A 19,505-nucleotide genomic window follows, 5' to 3' on the forward strand; every position below is an offset into this window, starting at 1 on the left:
GTAAAGTTTGTTAGTGATCCTATGCTATGCTATTCTTATAATCCCATACTTCTGGAGGGATGCTTTATTACTAGATGATACAAGGTGCTGCATGGGGAGGCCAGAAGTTTTGGCAAGCTGATGAGAATTGATTCTCTAAAAGTGAGAAGTAACGTGGGATTGTGGGATGTGCACTTCTTGTTTCTCCTAAATTACAGTAGGAAAGCAGTTAATACAGCTGGCAGTGATTATTGCTTATGCTTCAGATTTAATGTACAGCTGAGATTAATTAGAAGAAGGCTTCTCAGAACAGCGAGATCTTGGAACATTGCCTTAATTGCTGTCAGGAGAGGAAAAGGTACCGATAACTTTCTTAAGGTGTAGCTGTAGCCTGATCAATGCTTGTGAAAAACTTTGCATGACCTGGTTGTAGTCAGTAATGTGGACCCAATTTCAACAGCCTGAGAGATCCTTTCCAATCTCGCATTACTCTAAGTGCTGTAGATTCAGAAAAGCATTATTAGCAGATTATTTAATGACTCAGTTGGCAGCTGGAAGTTTTTTGCACATTTGAAAGGCTAAATGAAGTTAATTAAGGATATCAGACCAAAGCTTTATGCTCAATTTTGATGCCTACAGCTATGGAATTGTCTTATTTAAAACGCTCGCCCCCCTCTCCCCCGCCAGTATATCGACTGGTGGTAAAATGTAAACTTCAGATGTATACTTCATGAAGTGCTTCCATTTCTTGGGTAAATGTTTACCAGTCTAGTACTTTTTTTAACATTTTGATACAAAAATGCATTCTGTAGAGCCTGCATGGTTATTTACTGCCAACTTTAGGGAGTTAATTTTAAATGGCTGATTTGCAAAATAGCATTAATCTTCAAGTTATTGATTTCATTTGAGGGATACCAGTGTTTTAAGGGGTGAGTAGAAATAGGAGGAAATGGCTTATGTAGGCATAAAAATGACATGAAAGTTAATTAGTTTCTTTAGTGAGTAATAGCTCAAGGTTTAGGGAGATTTAGGTTCTTTGAAAAGATTTTTAAATTCTTGAAAATGTTCAGAATAATGTATGTTCTGTGCCTCCTAGTACACATAGTGCATTTTAGGGAACGCAGATTTCCTTCCATTTTGGAAATTTTTCCAGTAAGTCAGTGCCTGCCATGTATGTGGAGTACTGTTTCCTTGGAACTGAATTTCTCTGGTCTTACATCATCTGACACTTGATAAACACATAAGTCATCTACTCCCATGCTGTGTGATGAGCTTCCAAAATCTCATATGAAGATACGAAACAGAAGTGCTGCATGGCTAAAACAGCTTTGAATAAGTACTTCTATTCGCTTACTGATTAAATCTATTTATATCGTGTAAAACTATCTTATCTTAGGGTCTGGTCAGAAAATTGCAAGAAATCTTAAAATGGTGTGTGGTGAGCAGACCCTTTCAACTGGGAATTGCTACCCCTTAGCTAGAGCAGGAGGGCTGGCTGAATGCGTTGGTCCGGGTTGTTGGCGTGCGAACTGAGATAAATCCAAACTTTCAGCTGCAGTGTTTCATCTGAGGCTTGCTTTTCTGAGAGCATTAATTCAGTTGCTTTGTGATTGTTGGACCATATTCTTAGTTCGTGACGTTAGGAGTATCTCAATGAAGGGTGCAATGTATGTACGTAACAGTGATGTTTCTGATTTCAAGGAAATGGTAGGAACATTAAAGTGCTTTCTGCTTTTTCCGTGTTTTTATTACTTGCATTGAAGTTAAGGAGAATTTGACATCTGATAACAGAAGACAACGTTTATGAACTTTAGATCAGGTCTTGGTTAAGTCTCTAAAAGGTCTAGAATAACTTCAAATGATGTTTGTATCACATTGTCTAGAAATTCTATTATAAGATTTGCATCATATTATTACACTACAAATTGGAAATGTTCTGGAAATATGAGGAACCATTTTGGAATATAATAGCCAAATGTACTTGCTTTTTCTCATATCCTTTGTGTGCTTCAAAGCTGAAGAAAATGAATTTCGAGACTCATGCAATTAGTATGCTGTGTCATGTCATTTCATCTAATTAAGTGGAGAATTTCTGTAATCAGTTGGATGAATCTCACACACGCTGGCAAAAGCAGCATGCACATTTAAAATACACTGATTTGTGTTTTACTAATTTCAAAAAATGGGCTTTTTTTTAGGCAGGTTCAGCCTGCAGTGGAAAGGTTTGGATCAACGAATCATTTTTGGACTAAAAATATTTGCCTGGTAAAAATATCTCTAGCTGTTACTGTTCTCACACTTTCCATATAATAATTAATCCTATTTATAAGCTGATTTCATGCTGAAGGCTTCACTTCAAGTTCAGCAATGCACTTGAAGTCATGCATGACTTGCATCATACTGGATCATTCCCACTACTTTTAAGCCATAATTCATGTGCTTGAATCAGACACTTGTTTAAGTACTTTGTTGAATTAGTGTCTATATGGAAATTGTTCTTCTCCTCAATATAATCAGATTCTGGGACTAGAAATGACCTTGTGTAGATGGTTTTTAGCATTGTTTTTTTTCTGAATTGTGCCACCATCAGTTGTTGCTCACTTTAATATTTGTGGGTGTGCAGCTATCCAAACAATCAAATTATTTTGTGTTCATCTTCACAATAATTACATGCTTCTTGACTGCCTTTTCATTTTACATGCAAGATTAGCATTTTGCCAACATTGACGTTGTCTGAAAAAAAGCAATGCAAAGTCTGGTTGTCCAGAGAGTTAGTCTCAATTTAATGTGAATAGGTCCAAATTTAAATGCACAGTTATATGAGATGTAATGTATGTTTTAAAAAGTGTAACTTTCATCTATTTCCATAGCTATTTAGATATGCATTTACCTTGTCTTCTGTATTAAATATTTTTCAGACAAGTATAAAAGAAGGATTACTACTGAAGCAAACTAGTTCTTTTCAGAGGTGGAAAAAACGTTATTTCAAACTTCGAGGTCGTACCCTTTACTATGCCAAGGATTCAAAGGTAATTCTATGCTATTAGCACCTAATGTCATCTACTCATAACTTCAATTTTATTTAGATTTGTAAGTGTAATAGCAATAATAATGTAATGATTTGTTAGTGATTGCTTAAAAAATGCTGTATATAAGATGTGGTATGCTAAATTAACTAAGGAAGACTGGTGATTTCTCTTAAGTTGTTTGGTTTTTTTTAATGAAAAGTAAATGTTGGACAATACTCAGTTATCTCTCAAACTGAATTCCATTAAACTCCTCTAGTCTGATGCCCATATTGCCATTAAAGGGATGCAAATGGTTACGTGAAATCAAGATAAGATTCTGCCAAAGCTGATTTAAAAGGGAAAAAGCTGTTTCCCATCAATTGAAGTTTTTGGTGGGAAAATTGGCAGTGGGCAGAGGGGAATACTCGTCTTCTTTCCAAAAGGCATTTCCTCCCTCCCCCTCAGGACTGGGACTGAGAGCATTTTGGATTGTAGGGCTGGCTCAGATTGTGCCGTTCCATAATGGTGGGCATGTCTTTTCTTTACCCTGCGGGGTTGCAGCAACTCATGGGAGCTGTAGGTGAGGTGCTTCAGGTCTACGTCATCTTCTATAGCCTGGTCTTCTCAATAAAACTTTTACTAAGGCATAGAGACCTCTCTTTTTAGGACTGTATGACTATAATTGTGTGATGCACGGTTGTGTGGCTGTGATGAATCAAGAAAAACATTGTCTCTCCAATGAGCTCAGCACTGAAGTACCTCTGTTGTCACACTTCGCTGCACATGGTGCTATCACAGGCAGTTTATATAAAGACATAATAAACATGGCAGATCAGAGCTCTGAGAATGGCAACATCATCTGTGCCATGAAGGTGAGAAAAGGAGATGTAACTAGGCATTGTACAAATACTCTGTAGCGTTGAATCCAGACTTGCTGAAACTCCCCCAACATTGATTCTCCTTCCCAGGACACGGAAGAGGAAGAACATGGTATGGCTAAAAAAAGGGGAGACATTTTTGCTGGTCTTCCCTTCTGTGCTTCAAGACCCATCATGAGTTTAACAGAGCCTAATTAATCCTTTGCCAGAGGCTGGGGTGTTTAAAGAAGACATAAATTTCTCTTGCTGGGGCATCAAACAAAGGAGTGGAAGGGATCTCTTCAGGCCCTTGAGCTCCATTTTCTTACATGAATACAGTATCATAGATTACCTCTGATGAATTTAGAGTTCCATTCTAAAACTGATCAATTAATTTGTATTTTATTAAGTGTGAATTTCTTTCATCTGACACCACGTTTATGCTACGCAGTAGACACCCCAAAGCTGCATCTATATAAAATAAAATGCTTTAAAAGAGATTTTAAAGCAATTTATGTTTTTGGAGCTACTTTATTATGCTCTCATGTACCACTTAGGTAGCAAGTAGGACTGTGTTTAGGAATGAAATAGGAAGTTTTATCACATCATCAGTGTTTTCTATTTTTTCACCATTTTTTTCCCATTTTTATTTTCTAATTGGAATGGACAGGAGGGAATGAAAGCACAGACTGTAAGCATACCTGAAAGTGGACTCAGGCTATATTTAATGTTTTTGTGGTTTTTTCCATTCACAGTCTCTAATATTTGATGAAGTTGACCTGTCAGATGCCAGCGTAGCTGAATCGAGCACAAAAAATGTCAACAACAGCTTCACGGTATGGAACCATTATAATACTGGTCTTGAAAACTGTAGAACTGTAGATAGACTGTTACTAAGAAGATCAAGAATCCTCTGAATAGCTTCTTATTATCCACTATTTGGAAATGGTATAACATATCAGAACAATATCACCTCAGCTATTGATAATTTTGTTTCTGTGATTTTTTTTTTTTGAGCAGAAATTAGAATGTTAGGTAACAGTTGCTTCAAAAGATGCTGATACAAGGCATTAAAAATTTAGCAAGATTCAGTATTAGTATTTGGTCAGTACTTATTAGTACAGCTTGGTTTTATGGTGCAGTTTGAGGTGACATGCTGAATTGATTCAAATGTAATTGTGTTACTGTTTTAACTTCTTAAAATAACATTTTTGGTTTTCTGTCATATTGAAGTGTATCTTATTTTTTTCATTACTGATCATATCCCTGTATGTTTCCAAGTAATATGGAAAAGCTGTTTTCACAATGGTACCTCAATTCTGATACTGATATAGGAAACAAAGAATGTTCATAAATCCCTGTTTCTGTAAGTTCACAAGTGTGTTTTACACACAAGTCTTGCCTGCTTGAACAAAGTTCAGCTGCTTTGTTGGAACTAAGTGATAACATCTGACACTGTTCTTCTGCTGATTCTTACCCTCTGGAAAAGTAAATTTTTTGAACAAGAACTAGCTATGAGGAGAATTGTGGGTAAGGTTGTTCCTCTGAATGTCTCAAGTTCTCCTGCTGACTGCAATGGCATCATTTTTCTTAACCTGCAAATCCAGTTTTTCTCTGTTAAAACACTGATTTTCCATTTTCCTGAGGATTTTAATTTCACAGATGGTCCATGTTACCAGTGTTGGTTGTTCTTCTCCAAGGCAGTCCAATGTGAGCCTCCTGAAAGCTTCATCAGGTCTTCCTTGCTCTGGTACCTCCCAGGCAGCTACTGAAGTAGTCAGAGCACTTCAAAAATGTGTTCGTGTTGGCCTGGACAGTCCAGCGTGTTACGTCAATCTAAGTTTCTTTACTGACTTAAGAATGCAATTAAAAAGACTACTTTGATGGAAGGTCTCAGATGAGGGGGTGGCTGTATGAGGTACCAGCTTGCCTTTTGAAAAGGTTCTTCCTGTTGCTTAGAAGCTCTGCTTCTTCCTTGCCTCTGGCCAAAAGTAAAGCTGTCATGCAGACATCAGGATAGCTGAGGAATAACAAGATACACAGAAATGATGAATTGAGGACCCCAGCAGTCATGACTGTCCCTTACTGTTGAAGACGGGATATAAGGCTCAGCAGTCCCTAAAGACCCAAACTTCTTTCATCGTAGCCTCCATTACGGGAAAAAAAAAATATTAAGAAAACTCTGGCTATAGCGTTACTACTTATCACTGAATCATGAAATAAGACATTCATCTAGAGATCTGGAGAGCTGGGCAATCACCAACCATATGAAATTTAACAAGAGCAAGTGCTAGAGTCTGCACCTGGGATGGGGTAATTCTGGTTTTATGTACAAATTAGGGGACGAGAAGCTGGAGAGCAGCCCTGCAGAAAGAGATCTGGGGGTTTGGGTTGATGGCAAGTTGAATATGAGTCAGCAGCGTGCCCTGGCAGCCAAAAGAGCCAGCTGTGTCCTGAGGTGCATTAGGCACAGCACAGCTAGCCGGTTGAGGGAGGTGATTGTCCCACTCTGCTGCACTGGTGCGGCCCCACCTCAAGTACTGTGTGCAGTTTTGGGCACCTCAATATAAGAAGGACATCAAGCTATTAGAGTGTGTCCAGAGCAGAGCAACCAAGATGGTGAAAGGTCTCAAGGGCAAGACTTATCATTTGCCTTGTTCAGCTTGAAGAAGAGAATGATGAGGCCTGACCTCATCACAGTCTACAACTTCCTCAAGGGGGAAAGTGGAGGGGGAGATGCTGATCTCCTCTCTGTGGTGACCAGCGATAGGACACGAGGAAATGGAATGAAGGTGCACCAGGAGAAGTTCAGATTGAACATCTGGAAAAGGTACTTCACTGAGAGGGTGGCTGGTCAGTGGAAAAGGCTCCCTAGGGAAGTGGTCACAGGACCAAGCCTGTCAGAGTTCAAGTAGTGTCTGGATGATGCTCTTAGTCATATGGTTTAGTTGTGGGTAGTCCTGCAAGGAGCGGGAAGTTGGACTTGATGATCGTTATGGATCCCTTCCAACTTGAGATATTCTATGATTCTATGCTCTTGGTGTAATTTTGTGTGGGGAAGAAAAGTGGCATGTTTTGGGGAGGGTTTTTTGTATTTTTTTTTTTCTTACAATGTTTGGTGTTTTAGTATCCTTTATAATTCTTTAGGCCCACTCAGTATGTCATTTTTCACCAATGATGTGTTTTGTATTTAGTATCAAGACTTATCGTGAAGATGACAGTGAAAAAGAATCTCAGGAGCTACAGTTTTAACATTTGGAGACACTATTTATTTTCATGTCCTGGATAATTTAGGGCAAGCATTGTTTTCTCTAAGGAGTCTTCAAATTAATTTTGAAAAATTATTTGGATTTATAGCTCTCCTGGATTGAAGTGTCATCTGATTTGACTGTGAAATACGGTAATAGTCGTCATCACGCTTAATCTTTTGGCTTCTTTCTTTGTGTTTGCCTAACCAGGCTCCCAGCAACACAGCTCAGTGAAGTAAGACATCTCTGGCCTTGCCTGCACTGGTTTGAAGTTGGGAGTGGGGTGGGGGTGAGTGGTTAGCTTTCCAGCAATACTCCTTATAAATAAAAAGAAACATTTCTTTTTGCTTTTTTTCCCTTCCGCCTTAAACAAGGTAATCCACCCTTTCATAAAATTACTTTTTTTTCTTTATGTTGTGAGTGATCTCTTAGCATTTTCTTTGTTATAAATCCTTAATTTTAGCTTTGTGTAGTTAATGTACTCCTCTTGTTTCGTTGTCCCAGTAGACAATGTTTTTAACACAAACTTACGTAGATGGAATATACACAAAATGACCACATTTCCAGGAAAACACACATTTAAAAATTTACATTAAATTTTTTTTTTTAAAATCCATTTTTCATTTCACTTGAATCTGCGCTCCCCCTTCCGCCCGCCACCCCGCAACCTGCCCCCCCAGCTTGTAGAAACTACTAGTTTTGCCTTTTGTCTGTTTGGAGACAGAGGTGTGTGTGTCAAGATTTTTCATGCTCTTTTTTTGTTGGATAAAGCTCAAGTCCTAAAATTAGTCACAACACAGAGATTTAAGGTTGAGTTTATTTGTAATGCGCATGCTTGCAGAATATTTTATGTAACTAAATATCGGTGTTTATTCACCAGAATCACTTTTCCTTTCTTACTACAAACAAATTGAGGTTAAGGGGAAAGTTGAGATAAATAAATATCTGCTAATTAAAATGAGAAGCCGCTAAACTTAAACTAGCTCATCTGTTTCAGTTTTTTCTTTATTGCTGATGGTATTACTTTTCAATGAACAACCAACTCATTTTTAGCAAATAGATCCTAGTGAACAAGCTTGCACTAGGGTGCCTTGTCATTATAGGCATTTTATGGTTCTGAGCATCCTCATCTAGAGGCTATTAAATAGTGGAAAAGGTGTCCCTTGACTTCAGAGTCTTTATATGAGACCCTCAAGGCCAGATTCTTCCTACTTGCTTGTTAGGTACCAGTCTCTAAAGTCTGTGGGAAGACAGAAGAGGTTCAAGAAGCCAATTCAGCCCATCAGAGTTATGCATCACCCTCTCCATCAGCCACATCGGGTGTCCATGGGGGCTTTTGCTCTGCGGGCAGTTCAGTGCCGTGGGTGGGCACTGAGTCCTTGTAATGCTGTTAAGTTCTCTGCTGAACGTTTTTTTCCACAGCACTTTGCTTCGGGCCTCAGTGGGTGGTTTATGTTGTCTCAGCATGTCCTGAGGAGTATTGCACAGTGTGTTCCCTCTTTGGGGAGACTTTGGGGATGAATCAGTCTCCCATCTTTATTGCACACTAACAGATGGGGCAGTGACCAGTTCTGCTGAGAGCTGTAATTCCTCATGCATTTTGGTTTGCAGGGATGGAAGATGGCTTGTTGATATCTCAAGTGCATTAAGAAAAATCTCTTTATTGTTCTCCAAACAAGACTTGAAACTGAATGAGGCTGAGTAGTGCTCTCCAGCATGCAAGCATGGGCATGTGGAACATTGATGGTGTGCTTTTGTTCTAATAGGTATAAGGAATGGGATTTTTAAATACTAAAATGATTCTTGAACAGGTATATTCAATAAATGAAGCTCCTCAGGGCAACAAAGGCCCTGATAACAAATTATCAATTGTGATTTAAAAGGAGATTTTGACAGGTTAGCTTTTGGCTTAAGTTTCTACCTCTGCCTCGCTTTTGTTGATGAAGAACTTCTGATACAGTTTGGCAAGGAAAAAATTCTGTAGGCATTAACCATGCTGCCTTTCAATTGCTGAGCCACATGGATGTGTACAATGCCCTGGGTTATTACAAATCTATCCTAGAGTCTCATGTAAAATGCACAGGCATCGTGGCAGCACTTATATTTAGTCCATCCAAACTGATGTTTGAAACATTTAGTTCAGTTATGCTCTTCTGTGATAAATATGATGGAAAATAATAATTTCAGGGTAGAAATACTGGCTTTGAGGCATTACTTCATATAGCTGGCTTTAGACATTTGATTTAAGTTAGTCCAACGTCTAGTGCATTTAAGGCTTTTACACAAAGCCATGGAAACTCAATTTTGTACTATATATATATATTCAGAGAAGTTAAAATCTAGACCAGATTAATTCTGTTATCTAATTGTGCCTGAGAGGAACAGGAAATAATTTCGCTGTCGTCCTCGAAGGTGCCCTCTAGGAATATGAGAATTAACATACTAGATGATGGGGATTCAGCTTGCCCTAACCTCAAGGTGGGATTAAATGATGGGTTTATAGACCCCTACATTTAGGTATGTAAGATAAGATTAATAGTTCTTTAAAGTAGATTCCTATAATTACTCAATTCAGTATAGTCTCCACTGATTATTAAATATTTCTCTCTTAGGTGTGACAGGAGCTTTGTCATCCAGGGCACCTAAAATGTTGACCCCTGGTTTCAGCTTTCTGAATCAGGTGCTGAATCAAGTACTTTTTATGGAATATGCATCTTCTGAAAGTGGTCATCTTGCGAGGGAGGAAGCTGCAGTAGGCAGATCTGCTGTCCTGGAAAGCCTACTGCAATTCTTAGGAATTAGAAATTGGCTGGAAACGAGACCTTATATTCCAGCCAATAACATTGATTACTAGGATTCTGGGTATGCTTGCAAAAATGTCTAATATAAATTTTTGCTGATTTCTTGGTTTTAGTGGTGCTATACGCCATATAGACCATGGAGTCTAATTATTTATTCTTTGGAAAAATACTTCCTTGGAGAGCTCTTAATGTGCTGTGCTTTAATTAAGTATTCTCACCTAGTGTTATGAGGCAAAGACAGCAGAAACCTATAAACCGTCTGTTCTTTATTTTATACTTTCATTACCTCCTTCTGATTTGACTCTTTTCCAAGGTAAATAATCTTTGTAAACGTTTTTCTATACTCTTACCCATTCTTGCTGTTCTTCTGACTCTCATTCTGCAGCATCATCTTGTAAGTGAAGTGACCAATTTGGCACTCAGGGAGAACAAGTCACAGATATTTGGGACTATTTTCTGTATTAATGCTCATTTACATTCCTTATGGATCCCACAGCAGCACATTATGCATTTTTTTAATCCTCTACAAGGATACCAAGATCCTTTTCCTGTTAATAAGCAGCTGTCTGTAATTCAGAAATACTTCTTCTATGCTTCTGTGGTTTTTCTTTGGTGTGTGTTTCTTTGTTTTTACTAACACTGAACTCTTTCAAGTCACTGTACTGTCTGTTCAATACCTTGCTTGGCTTGCTCTGAAGTGCCTTGGTGATCAAAGGGGGAACTAAGTAATCAAAATTTTGTTCTGTCTGTACATGTTCCTGTATCACTATACTTCTCGTTCAGTGTAAGAATTGCACCACAAAAAATTGTGAGATAATACTAAGATGCTTATTATCCATTAATATTTCACCATGTTAAAAATTCCTGTTATTTCTTCTTTTTGTGTTTTTAAATGTCCCTTAATTTGCTTTTCATCTCATCTCATCTCATGGTCGAGACACAGAGATAATTGATTTTCTCACTTCAGTGACTGAAATGAAAATGATTATTGGTCAACCTGATGTTTTAACTTTTTTCAAAAGAAGTTCTTAGTTTAGTTCAAATTAAAGGGATTAAGTTTTGTTTTAAAGCATTTTTTCTTACTATAAAAAGACAAAACCCAAGCATGAATGGTATTTCATTAAAGTTACTTCTTTAATTTAATTTTCTTACAAAAAGTTAAAAGTTTTTTTTCTCTAATTTCCACTTTTTTGGTGAGATCTATCAGTTCATTTTGACTTGCAAGCAGAGAGTTCTGCTTAATATGTTCTTAAACAAAAAAATCTTTAGCCACTTGCCTGCAATTTCCTTGATACTCTGTAAATTTGGATAGATTTTGAAAAACTAAACATGTATATTTGTTCTTTTTCATTTGGCCTATTACTTCGAGATGGTTAGGTATTTTTTTATAGGTTAGTGAGGCCAAATTCTCCATTGGAACAACTGTGCTTCAATTGTGCTTAGAATTTACATTGTTATCTTCCGGTTTATATTGGGGTTTTTTTTCCAGAACTCTGATTACCCTATTTCCTCTCCATATTTCTGAATGTGGCATATCCTACGTCTTGGCTGAGGATGTAAAGTTTACGGGCATATAATTTATGTGGAACCAGCTTAAAGTATAAACCAATTCTTTTCATCTTTGAGTCCTCCTGTACAGCTGCTGTTTGTAATGGGAGGTTGCCCAGTTGTACTGGAAACCCAATTCTTGCGATTCATCAGAATTTCAAGCTGAATATCACGATGAAGCCTGAAGGCGTAGTGCTTTTTAGCAGTTTATTTCAGCCCTGCTGCTTCTGACATCAGTCAGCTCTCTGCTCATTGTTGAGATTAGCTGCTTCTAATTGATTTTAGAAAATGAACTTTTAATATGTAGAATAGGCTTGGAAACCAGAAAACATTGCCAGACATTTGCAGTGTGTTGGAGAGGTAGTGTTAATTTCTTAGACTTGGACATATTTTGCTTCCTTTCTTGCCACCCAGGTTTTTTCAGAGTTGTTATTGAGACTTTTCTTCAGGGACTATGAGAAATTCAGGGAATGTGAGAACTGCTTAACCTTCCCCAAGCCACATCAAGAGGAAATGAGAAAAGCCTTTTCCCAAAGGAGTCTAAAACCTTTCATCTTTGGGCTTGTGCACTCCAATCTTCTGTATTTTTGAATAGAGAGATAGTCCCAAAGCTGGGAATAATTATCCTAGTACGGGGTTTTTTTTTTCCTGTTTAAATAATCAAATATCAATTCAGTTTTATTACTGACTCCTGATCTGCCCAAAGTTCAGGGTCTTGAGCTTTATTTAACTACAGAAAAGCTTATATGGATGCCAGTGGAGGTATTTCGCTGATGCTGTCCTGCTTGTTTACAAAATCCAGTTTACTACAGTTTGGTCTCAGTGGACATCAGGAGATGGTTTCTTTACTCATAGCCTCAAGTCTCTTTCAGACACTGTTCTACTTCAGTCTGGTTTTTTCCAAGGGCCACTCACCTAAAGGTTGCACTGACCTTTTCTGAGCTTTCTGCTGCTTCTCTTTCACTGTCTTTCTTATTTCTGTAGTTTGGTGAAATCATCTTGCAATTCCTGCATTGGGAGACTCCTGGGATCATGGGGTCAGCAACCTCCTTCAAGGCTTTGGCTTGTTCCAGAATGGGGGTGGTTTCCCCTGGTTTCAGCTATTTCTGAGCAAACATTTTTCACAGCCTTGTTCATCCTTGTTCCTAGCCTGGTTGATTAAACTTGCTGGTTTGTTCTGGAGGAATAATCTGGAGCACAGCTATCTGTATTTCTTTCCTTTGTGAAAAATGTATTTTGAATAAATTTCTACGTATTTCTGCTGGTGTTCCCTTGAAGGGAGACACTCTTGCTTGACTTCTTCCTTTAATAAACCACAGGGACACAAAAGGAATGGCTTTGTGTTTGGAAACATGTTTCTGTTTCTTGATGAATTTAGATAAACCAAATTTCAAATAGTTTACCCATTAGATTTATTTAACTGAACACAGTCTTGTGTGAACACTCTTTAGTCTGCATGAACCTCTGCTAGGTAGGTGTATCTTAATTGCATATTTATTTTTACTTCTTTATTAATAATAATAATAACAATAATAATAGCGATTCAGGTATGGGTAATGAGCTTACTCATAATGAGTATTCTGAAATCATTTGTGTGAAGGAAGACAAAAGAAATATTAGTGAAGTGCTATGTACAGTGTGTGGTTCTATCATTAGGATTCCTCTCAGCATACTTTACATCAGATTTATCCTTTAGACATACAATAATTTCCTGGGTTTGTGAACACTTTGAAATTTCCTTTGTGTTCCAGTTGAGTGTTAACATTGCTAACAGCTCATACTGATGACGGTGGGAGTTGACACATTTGTAGATGTCTTTATGTAACGTGCCTTCCTCTCTGAGCTGAATCCCCCTCCCAGAAACACTGCATTTTAAATTTTGCCCTTGGTGTTACCAGGAGGGTCAGAGCATGGCACTGTTTCAAGATGGGGGAAAGGCATATCCAGGTATTCCCTGTGCCCTGTTTTCAATCTAGCACAGGACTGACAGTGGTCCTGGAGCGACATCCGTGAAGATCTCGGAGCCTCTTGTTATCTCCGGGAGGTGGAATATGGCTGGAAACAGTTCAAGTTCCTGAGCTGGCCTCACCACCGTGACTCAGCTTTGCATGGGTTGCTAACTCTTGGGATGGATTTAGTTTTTCCCTAGTTGTGAACTATCTGCTGTTTCATACAGATGCTGATTAGCCCCTAAATGACGAAGGCTTTTTGGTGCTCCCAGCCCGAGCAATACCCAAACCACAGAAAGAGAGGGGAAGTGCTTTGTGTTCCATTTTGTTCAATTTTCCACTTAGGTTTTTTTTATTTCTTCTATATTCAGGCAGCTTAGAAAGAAAACAAAAACTGAAATAGCAAATTAATATGCTGCAGGAAAAATAATAATTGGAGAGACAAAAGCAATTAGCATGCACTTGTGATGCACTTAGGTTTTTTCCCTCCATTTAGCATTTGCTCATTTTCCCCCACTCTCTGACAGTGACAAAAAAACGTAATGAAGCTGAGAGCTCTTTGGGTGGCGTTGGGTGTGACTTTCAAGTTTCAAGCTCCTTATCTCTGACTTGATGCGCCGTCTCCCTTTCCCGTGTGTCTGGAGATGTTGAAGCTCTAAGTTTCATTAGGAAAAAGCAATAAAGCATTTCAGCAGTGAGGCTAAAATCCATAGATAAATCGCTTGGGATTGAGCTATTACAAGAAAGTTGAACACTTCTCAGAAGAGGAAGACAAGAGGATGCTTAAAAATGTGACCGTTCTGGGCTATATTGTATGTTTTGGTTCTAGCTACATTTACCTGGAGCTTGTTTTCCACAGATTTCAAGCTTAAGAAGAATTTTTTTGAAAATAGCTCACAGAAAATGTCTCTTTTTCTTCATTCAGTTTTCTAAGAGTTTATTTAATTTGTGAAACACAATAAGAATAGTTGCATAGAGGTAAATGCATTAAAAATATCTTCTATTTCGTGGTCTGAAGTCATGGTATTGCACTGGTGAAGCAGTTGGGATGTTTGGAGAACAAGCACTGAGGGTTGCCAGATTTCATTCTTCCTGCAGTTTTACACTTACCTATTCTCTGATGTTTCTTTTCTGGCTTTAAAAGTGGTTAAAATACCCGGAGGAACCTTAAAAAGTATCCCTCAGTGCAGTTCCTGTATGCCAAATAATTTTATAAACAACGCCATTGGTGTAAACTTGGAATAAAGTTCCTGCTTCTAGTGAACAAGGATCCCTGGCTTCAAGCAGCTGGATCATGTTTAAACAGGAATCTGTTATTACAGAAGAAGAAAATACTCACTTGCTGTTCTATTTTATATAACTTTGCACTTATTGCCGTTAAATATTGAACTAAATGTTTTCCTTTAAGCACAGCAGCCATCCCACCTGATAGTCACGTAATGAACTGGGGAAGCTGGAGCTAAGGACACAGCAGTGCGAAGTAACGTGCTTAAGAAATCTTTATGTGAGGACTTTAAAGAAACTTGCAGGCCTTGAACTATATATAGCAGTTTCCAGTTTACAAGAATGGTTTATTGTTTTTGCTATACTTAAATACGGATTTAAGATAAATTTCTAAGTCTTCAATCCAAATTCATGAAACATTCCTCTGCTGCTTCTTGTAACTGTCTCTTTATAAGATTATGCTTCTGAAGGAATAATATTTTTCTGTTAGCAGTTGGTTGTCATTGGATATGTGAGGTCAAATTTGAGGAACTGTAGATTTCTGATGTATTGACCTTTGCTGGATACTTTTTGCATCTGTTTTACAGTTCGAGGCTGGACAAGTCATAACTGGATTACTTGATTTATCTGGATTCCGTTTTTGTTTTTGTTTTTGTTTTTTTTTTTAAACTTAAAAAGGGTGGAAGGGACTTCTGGATGTCATCTGGTGCAACCCCCTGTGCTCACACAGTGCCACCTAAAGTAGGCTGCCCAGGACCATGTCCAGACGCCTTTCAGTATCTCCAAGGATGGAGACTCCACAAACTCCTTGGGCAGCCTGTACCAGTGTTCAGTCACCTTCACAGTGAAAAAGTGTTTTCTGATGTTCAGATGCAACCTCCTGTGTTTCAGTTTATGTCCACTGCCTCTTGTTCTGTCACTGGGCACCACTGAAAAGAGCCTGGCTCCATCCTCTTTGCACCCTCCCTTCAGGTATTTACATACATTAATGAGATCCTCCTGAGCCGCCTTTTCTCCAGGCTAAACAGTCCCAGCTCTCTCAGCCTGTCCTCATATTTGAGGTGCTCCAGTCCCTTAATCATCCTTGTGACCCTTCCCTGGACTCTCTCCCGTATGTCCATGTCTCTTTTGTACTGAGCAGCCCAGGACTGGACACAGTACTCCAGGTGTGGCCTCACCAGCACTGGGTAGAGGAGAAGGATCACCTTCCTTGACCTGCTGGCAACACTCCTCCTAAAGCAGCCCAGGATACCATTTGCCTTCTTTGCCGCAAGGGGACATTGCTGGCTCATGTTCAACTTGGTGTCCACCAGGACTCCTGCGTCCTTTTCTGACAGGTTGCTTTCCAGCTGGGTGGCCCTCAGCATACACTGGTGTCTGGGGTTGTTCCTCCTCAGGTGCAGGACTTTGTGCTTCTCTTGTTCAACTCCTTGAGGTTTCTGGTAGCCCATTTCTCCAGCCTGCTGAGGTCCCTCTGGACAACAGCAAAGCCTTCTGGTGTATCAGCCACTCTTCCCAGTTTTGTGTCATCAGCAAACTGGCTGAGGGTGCACTCTGCCTCATCATCCTGGTCATTAATGAAGATGTTAAACAGGACTGGACCTTTGGGGTAGACCGCCCATTACTGGCCTTCAACTAGACTTTGTGCCACTGGTCGCCACGCTTTGGGCCCAGCCATTCAGCTAGTTTTCAATCCACCTCATTGTCTGTTCATCCAGCCCATGCTTCATCAGCTTCTCTACGAGGATCTTGAGGGGTAGTGCTGAAAGCCTTACTGAAGGTGGACAGTATCCACCTCTGTCACTTCATCCAACAATCCAGTCATTTCATCACAAGTTATCAGGTTGGTCACCCCTTGGTGAATCCATGCTGACTACTCGTGATCACTTTCTTGTCCTTCATGTGCCTGGATGTGTTCTGGGAGATGCTCCTTCATTTTCACTAGGGATGTGGTACAAGGCAAAGCCACCTAAATTACCTGGTCTGGATTCTACCGCAGAGTGAAATCAGAGTAGTCCTTATACCCGCTTCTGTGATGTAACCATTTTTGTCCTGCCTTTTAGTTAAGCCCGCTTCTCCTGGTGTACTGGTGCAGGAGATGCTGTGTGGGACTAACCCTTTCCTTCCCCCTCCCTAAGAGTTTTTATTGTGGGGGCCAAAACTACAGATTACTTCATGACTTGGAGTTTGGCAACAGTGAAATAGGAGAAGGCCAGCAAAAAGAGGGAAGCAACATTTTAGTGGAGTAGACAGAGCTAATTGTTCCGATTATAAATTCTGTATTGTACTCAGGCAAATATAATAGCCATTTATTACTTGCCTTGCTTTTAAATCCTCTGCTCCCTTTGTAATTTATACTTTTGCCTGGCTCAGCTCATCCTGAAGAATAATAGTGACAATTCACCATAAAGCACCAACTACACCTTTGACAGTGACAGTACTGTTGTAATTTATTTAGTATCCTGAGTCCAAGAAATTAAAGTACTATAGAAAGCTGCCCAACTGTTAGCACTGTGATTTTTGCAGGCAAATTCTGGGTGCATCAATGACCCCAGCAGTCTACTCCCACCCCTGTGATGCAGGTGTGTTCATCCATCGCATCCATATGGACCCACGAGCATGAGGAGAGGGAAGCGGAGGGGCAGGCAGAAAGCAGGGGAGGCGTAACATGTTACCCTGGTATTTGCCAAAACTCACTTGCCAACGTCTAAAAGGGCAGAGAAGTTACAAAGCATTAAATCTGTCATGTTCATGCCCCAGGCATCAGATGCGGTCCCTAAGAGGAGAGGTGGGAGTGGTCCCTCTCTTTTTTATCACATTCTCTTCATTAGTTCTGGAAAGATGTTTTAAAAAATAACTGTTCAAAGAACAGGAAAACCATTTCCCTACCCATTTTGGATTCTAAGTGATGTTTCTACATTACTAAAGTCAATTCAAGATGGGCCATACAAAGTGCTATTAGTGTAATGCCTGATAATAGTTTAGAGCAGCAGAAGGTACCTTAATGCAAATATCATGTTGCAGGAAGCGGGGTGCTTTACAATAGCTGCTGTCTTGCTGCTGAGATGTAGACCATTATTTTCGTGATTAGCAAATATAGTGTCTGCATTTTTCTTTGAATCGGAAAAGGAAACCAGAAATGTAGCCACCAAGCTTTGGGAACTGTATTTTCTTATACATTGCTGATATGATAAAATGTGTTAAAAATTAGGCAGTTGGCTTGTATTGAACTTTCAATGATTTTATTTTACAGATCGTAAGTCTAAACCCATTGGGTTGAAGGCATATAGAATGTTAGTGGTAAAGTTAGCCCCTTTGAAAACGAAAGGTGCTTTCAAATTGACACCGAATTTAATGGCAATTTAATTTCCTTTCAAGATGTTAAGCTTGTTCCTAATGGGTGCTGTCTGAAAAGTTGCAGTAGTGGCCTAAATCTTGACCGTGTAATATTCATTAAAGTAATTTCCAGATGTGTATGTACATATATGAGTATGTGTGTATTTTTAGAAGCCAAATTATCCTAGTGTCAGCATGTGTGAAAACCCCAATTTATGGCAAGACCTATGTGGTGGTAGACTGAACAATGTCCTCTTGTTCTCTCTTTCATTCCCCACTCAAAAAGCCCCCTATTTTTCTGAACAGAACAGGAACATTATAGCAGTAATGAGCCATTCTTCTTCCTACCCAGACGTTCTTTATTCCCTATAATGTTTTAGGACTTGTGATGCTTGCCTTCAACTTTTAAGACTGTATATGCTCACTCTTTCCCTATGCCTACCGTGTTAAAAACATTTTTTATTCCCACTACCTCAGTTTCAGTACTTTCCAATATACTGCAGTATCTGGCTTTGATAACTCTCTCTTCCAAAATCAGCAATGACTTCTCCCTGGCTACTTGACAACGGTGAAAATTTTCAAAGTAACTTAATCTTCTAAATTAAATCTGCTTGATTTATTTATTTTTAAGGCCTTTTGTCCATCGTCATCCTTCTTGATTTGTCTCCTGCTTTCTCAGTGTGTGAACCACTAGCACCTGAGCTCCCCCAAGATGTAGGAGTTTTCTCATCCTTATGTTACCTCAATGGTCTTCCAGTGGTTCCTGTGACACTTCCTTTGTCATTGTACTATATGATACCCTCTTGACTGTTGAGAGTTTAGAATATTCAGAGTGATCTATAAATAATAATATTTGGGGTTCTGAGCATTAATTTAAAAAAAAAAGTAATATGTAATAGAAGATACTGACTTTGGTCGGTAGAAGAAAAGATACAGGACTTTGAATATGACTACATGTAATGAGATGACTAGTAAAATCCAAATTTACATGGCTGGAAAATAGTTTTAAGGACAACTAAATCCATTTTAATTTTGATTATATCTGCGTACAGGTTCAACTGTCTTTAATGAATGCACTCTAAACATACCACGTACATTAGTTTATCATAAATTTCTGTAAGCATCCATAAGAAAGCATGTCTTCTGTACAAATGCAAATAAGAAGGTATATAAAGTCATTCTCAGTTTAGGACAAGCAAGAACAGGTATACTGAGTTAGCATAAAGCTCATAAAAACATACTGAATGAGTGTAATATAATAGCAAAAGCAGGTACTCAAGAAAGGAGTATAAGCAGCAGGGCATGTACAGCGATTCTTCTTCTTGTGCAACTTCCCAGCGTTCACTAACTGTTGGATTTTGAGGACTTACTAAGTCGAAGGTCTGGGATATTGTGTTTTCTAGTATATGAGGCATCTATCCATGATGGATTTGTCAAATACCTTTTTAGACATTTATACTTCTGGTCTCCTCAGCATCCTTTGGGAACATTTTTCAAATCTTAGTAATTCATTACATTTAGGAGAAAATACTGTTGTTTGCGAATAATTTCCTTG

General features: G+C 38.9%; 1 protein-coding gene across 2 annotated transcripts in view; it reads left to right on the top strand.

Annotated features, from left to right (window-relative positions):
* Positions 1-19,505, top strand: part of DGKH (diacylglycerol kinase eta) — a gene marked incomplete at its 5' end in the record, with an annotated part of 165,947 nt that overhangs the window by 87,782 nt on the left and 58,660 nt on the right. For both annotated transcript variants that reach the window (XM_082013185.1, XM_082013186.1), the window contains 2 exons: positions 2,898-3,008; positions 4,600-4,680. In XM_082013185.1, the coding sequence (XP_081869311.1) occupies positions 2,898-3,008; positions 4,600-4,680 (192 nt within the window). The remainder of the gene's footprint in view (positions 1-2,897; positions 3,009-4,599; positions 4,681-19,505) is intronic.

This window comes from Phaethon aethereus (genome assembly GCF_964289735.1).
Source record: "Phaethon aethereus genome assembly, chromosome: 1".
Lineage (NCBI taxonomy): Eukaryota > Metazoa > Chordata > Aves > Phaethontiformes > Phaethontidae > Phaethon > Phaethon aethereus.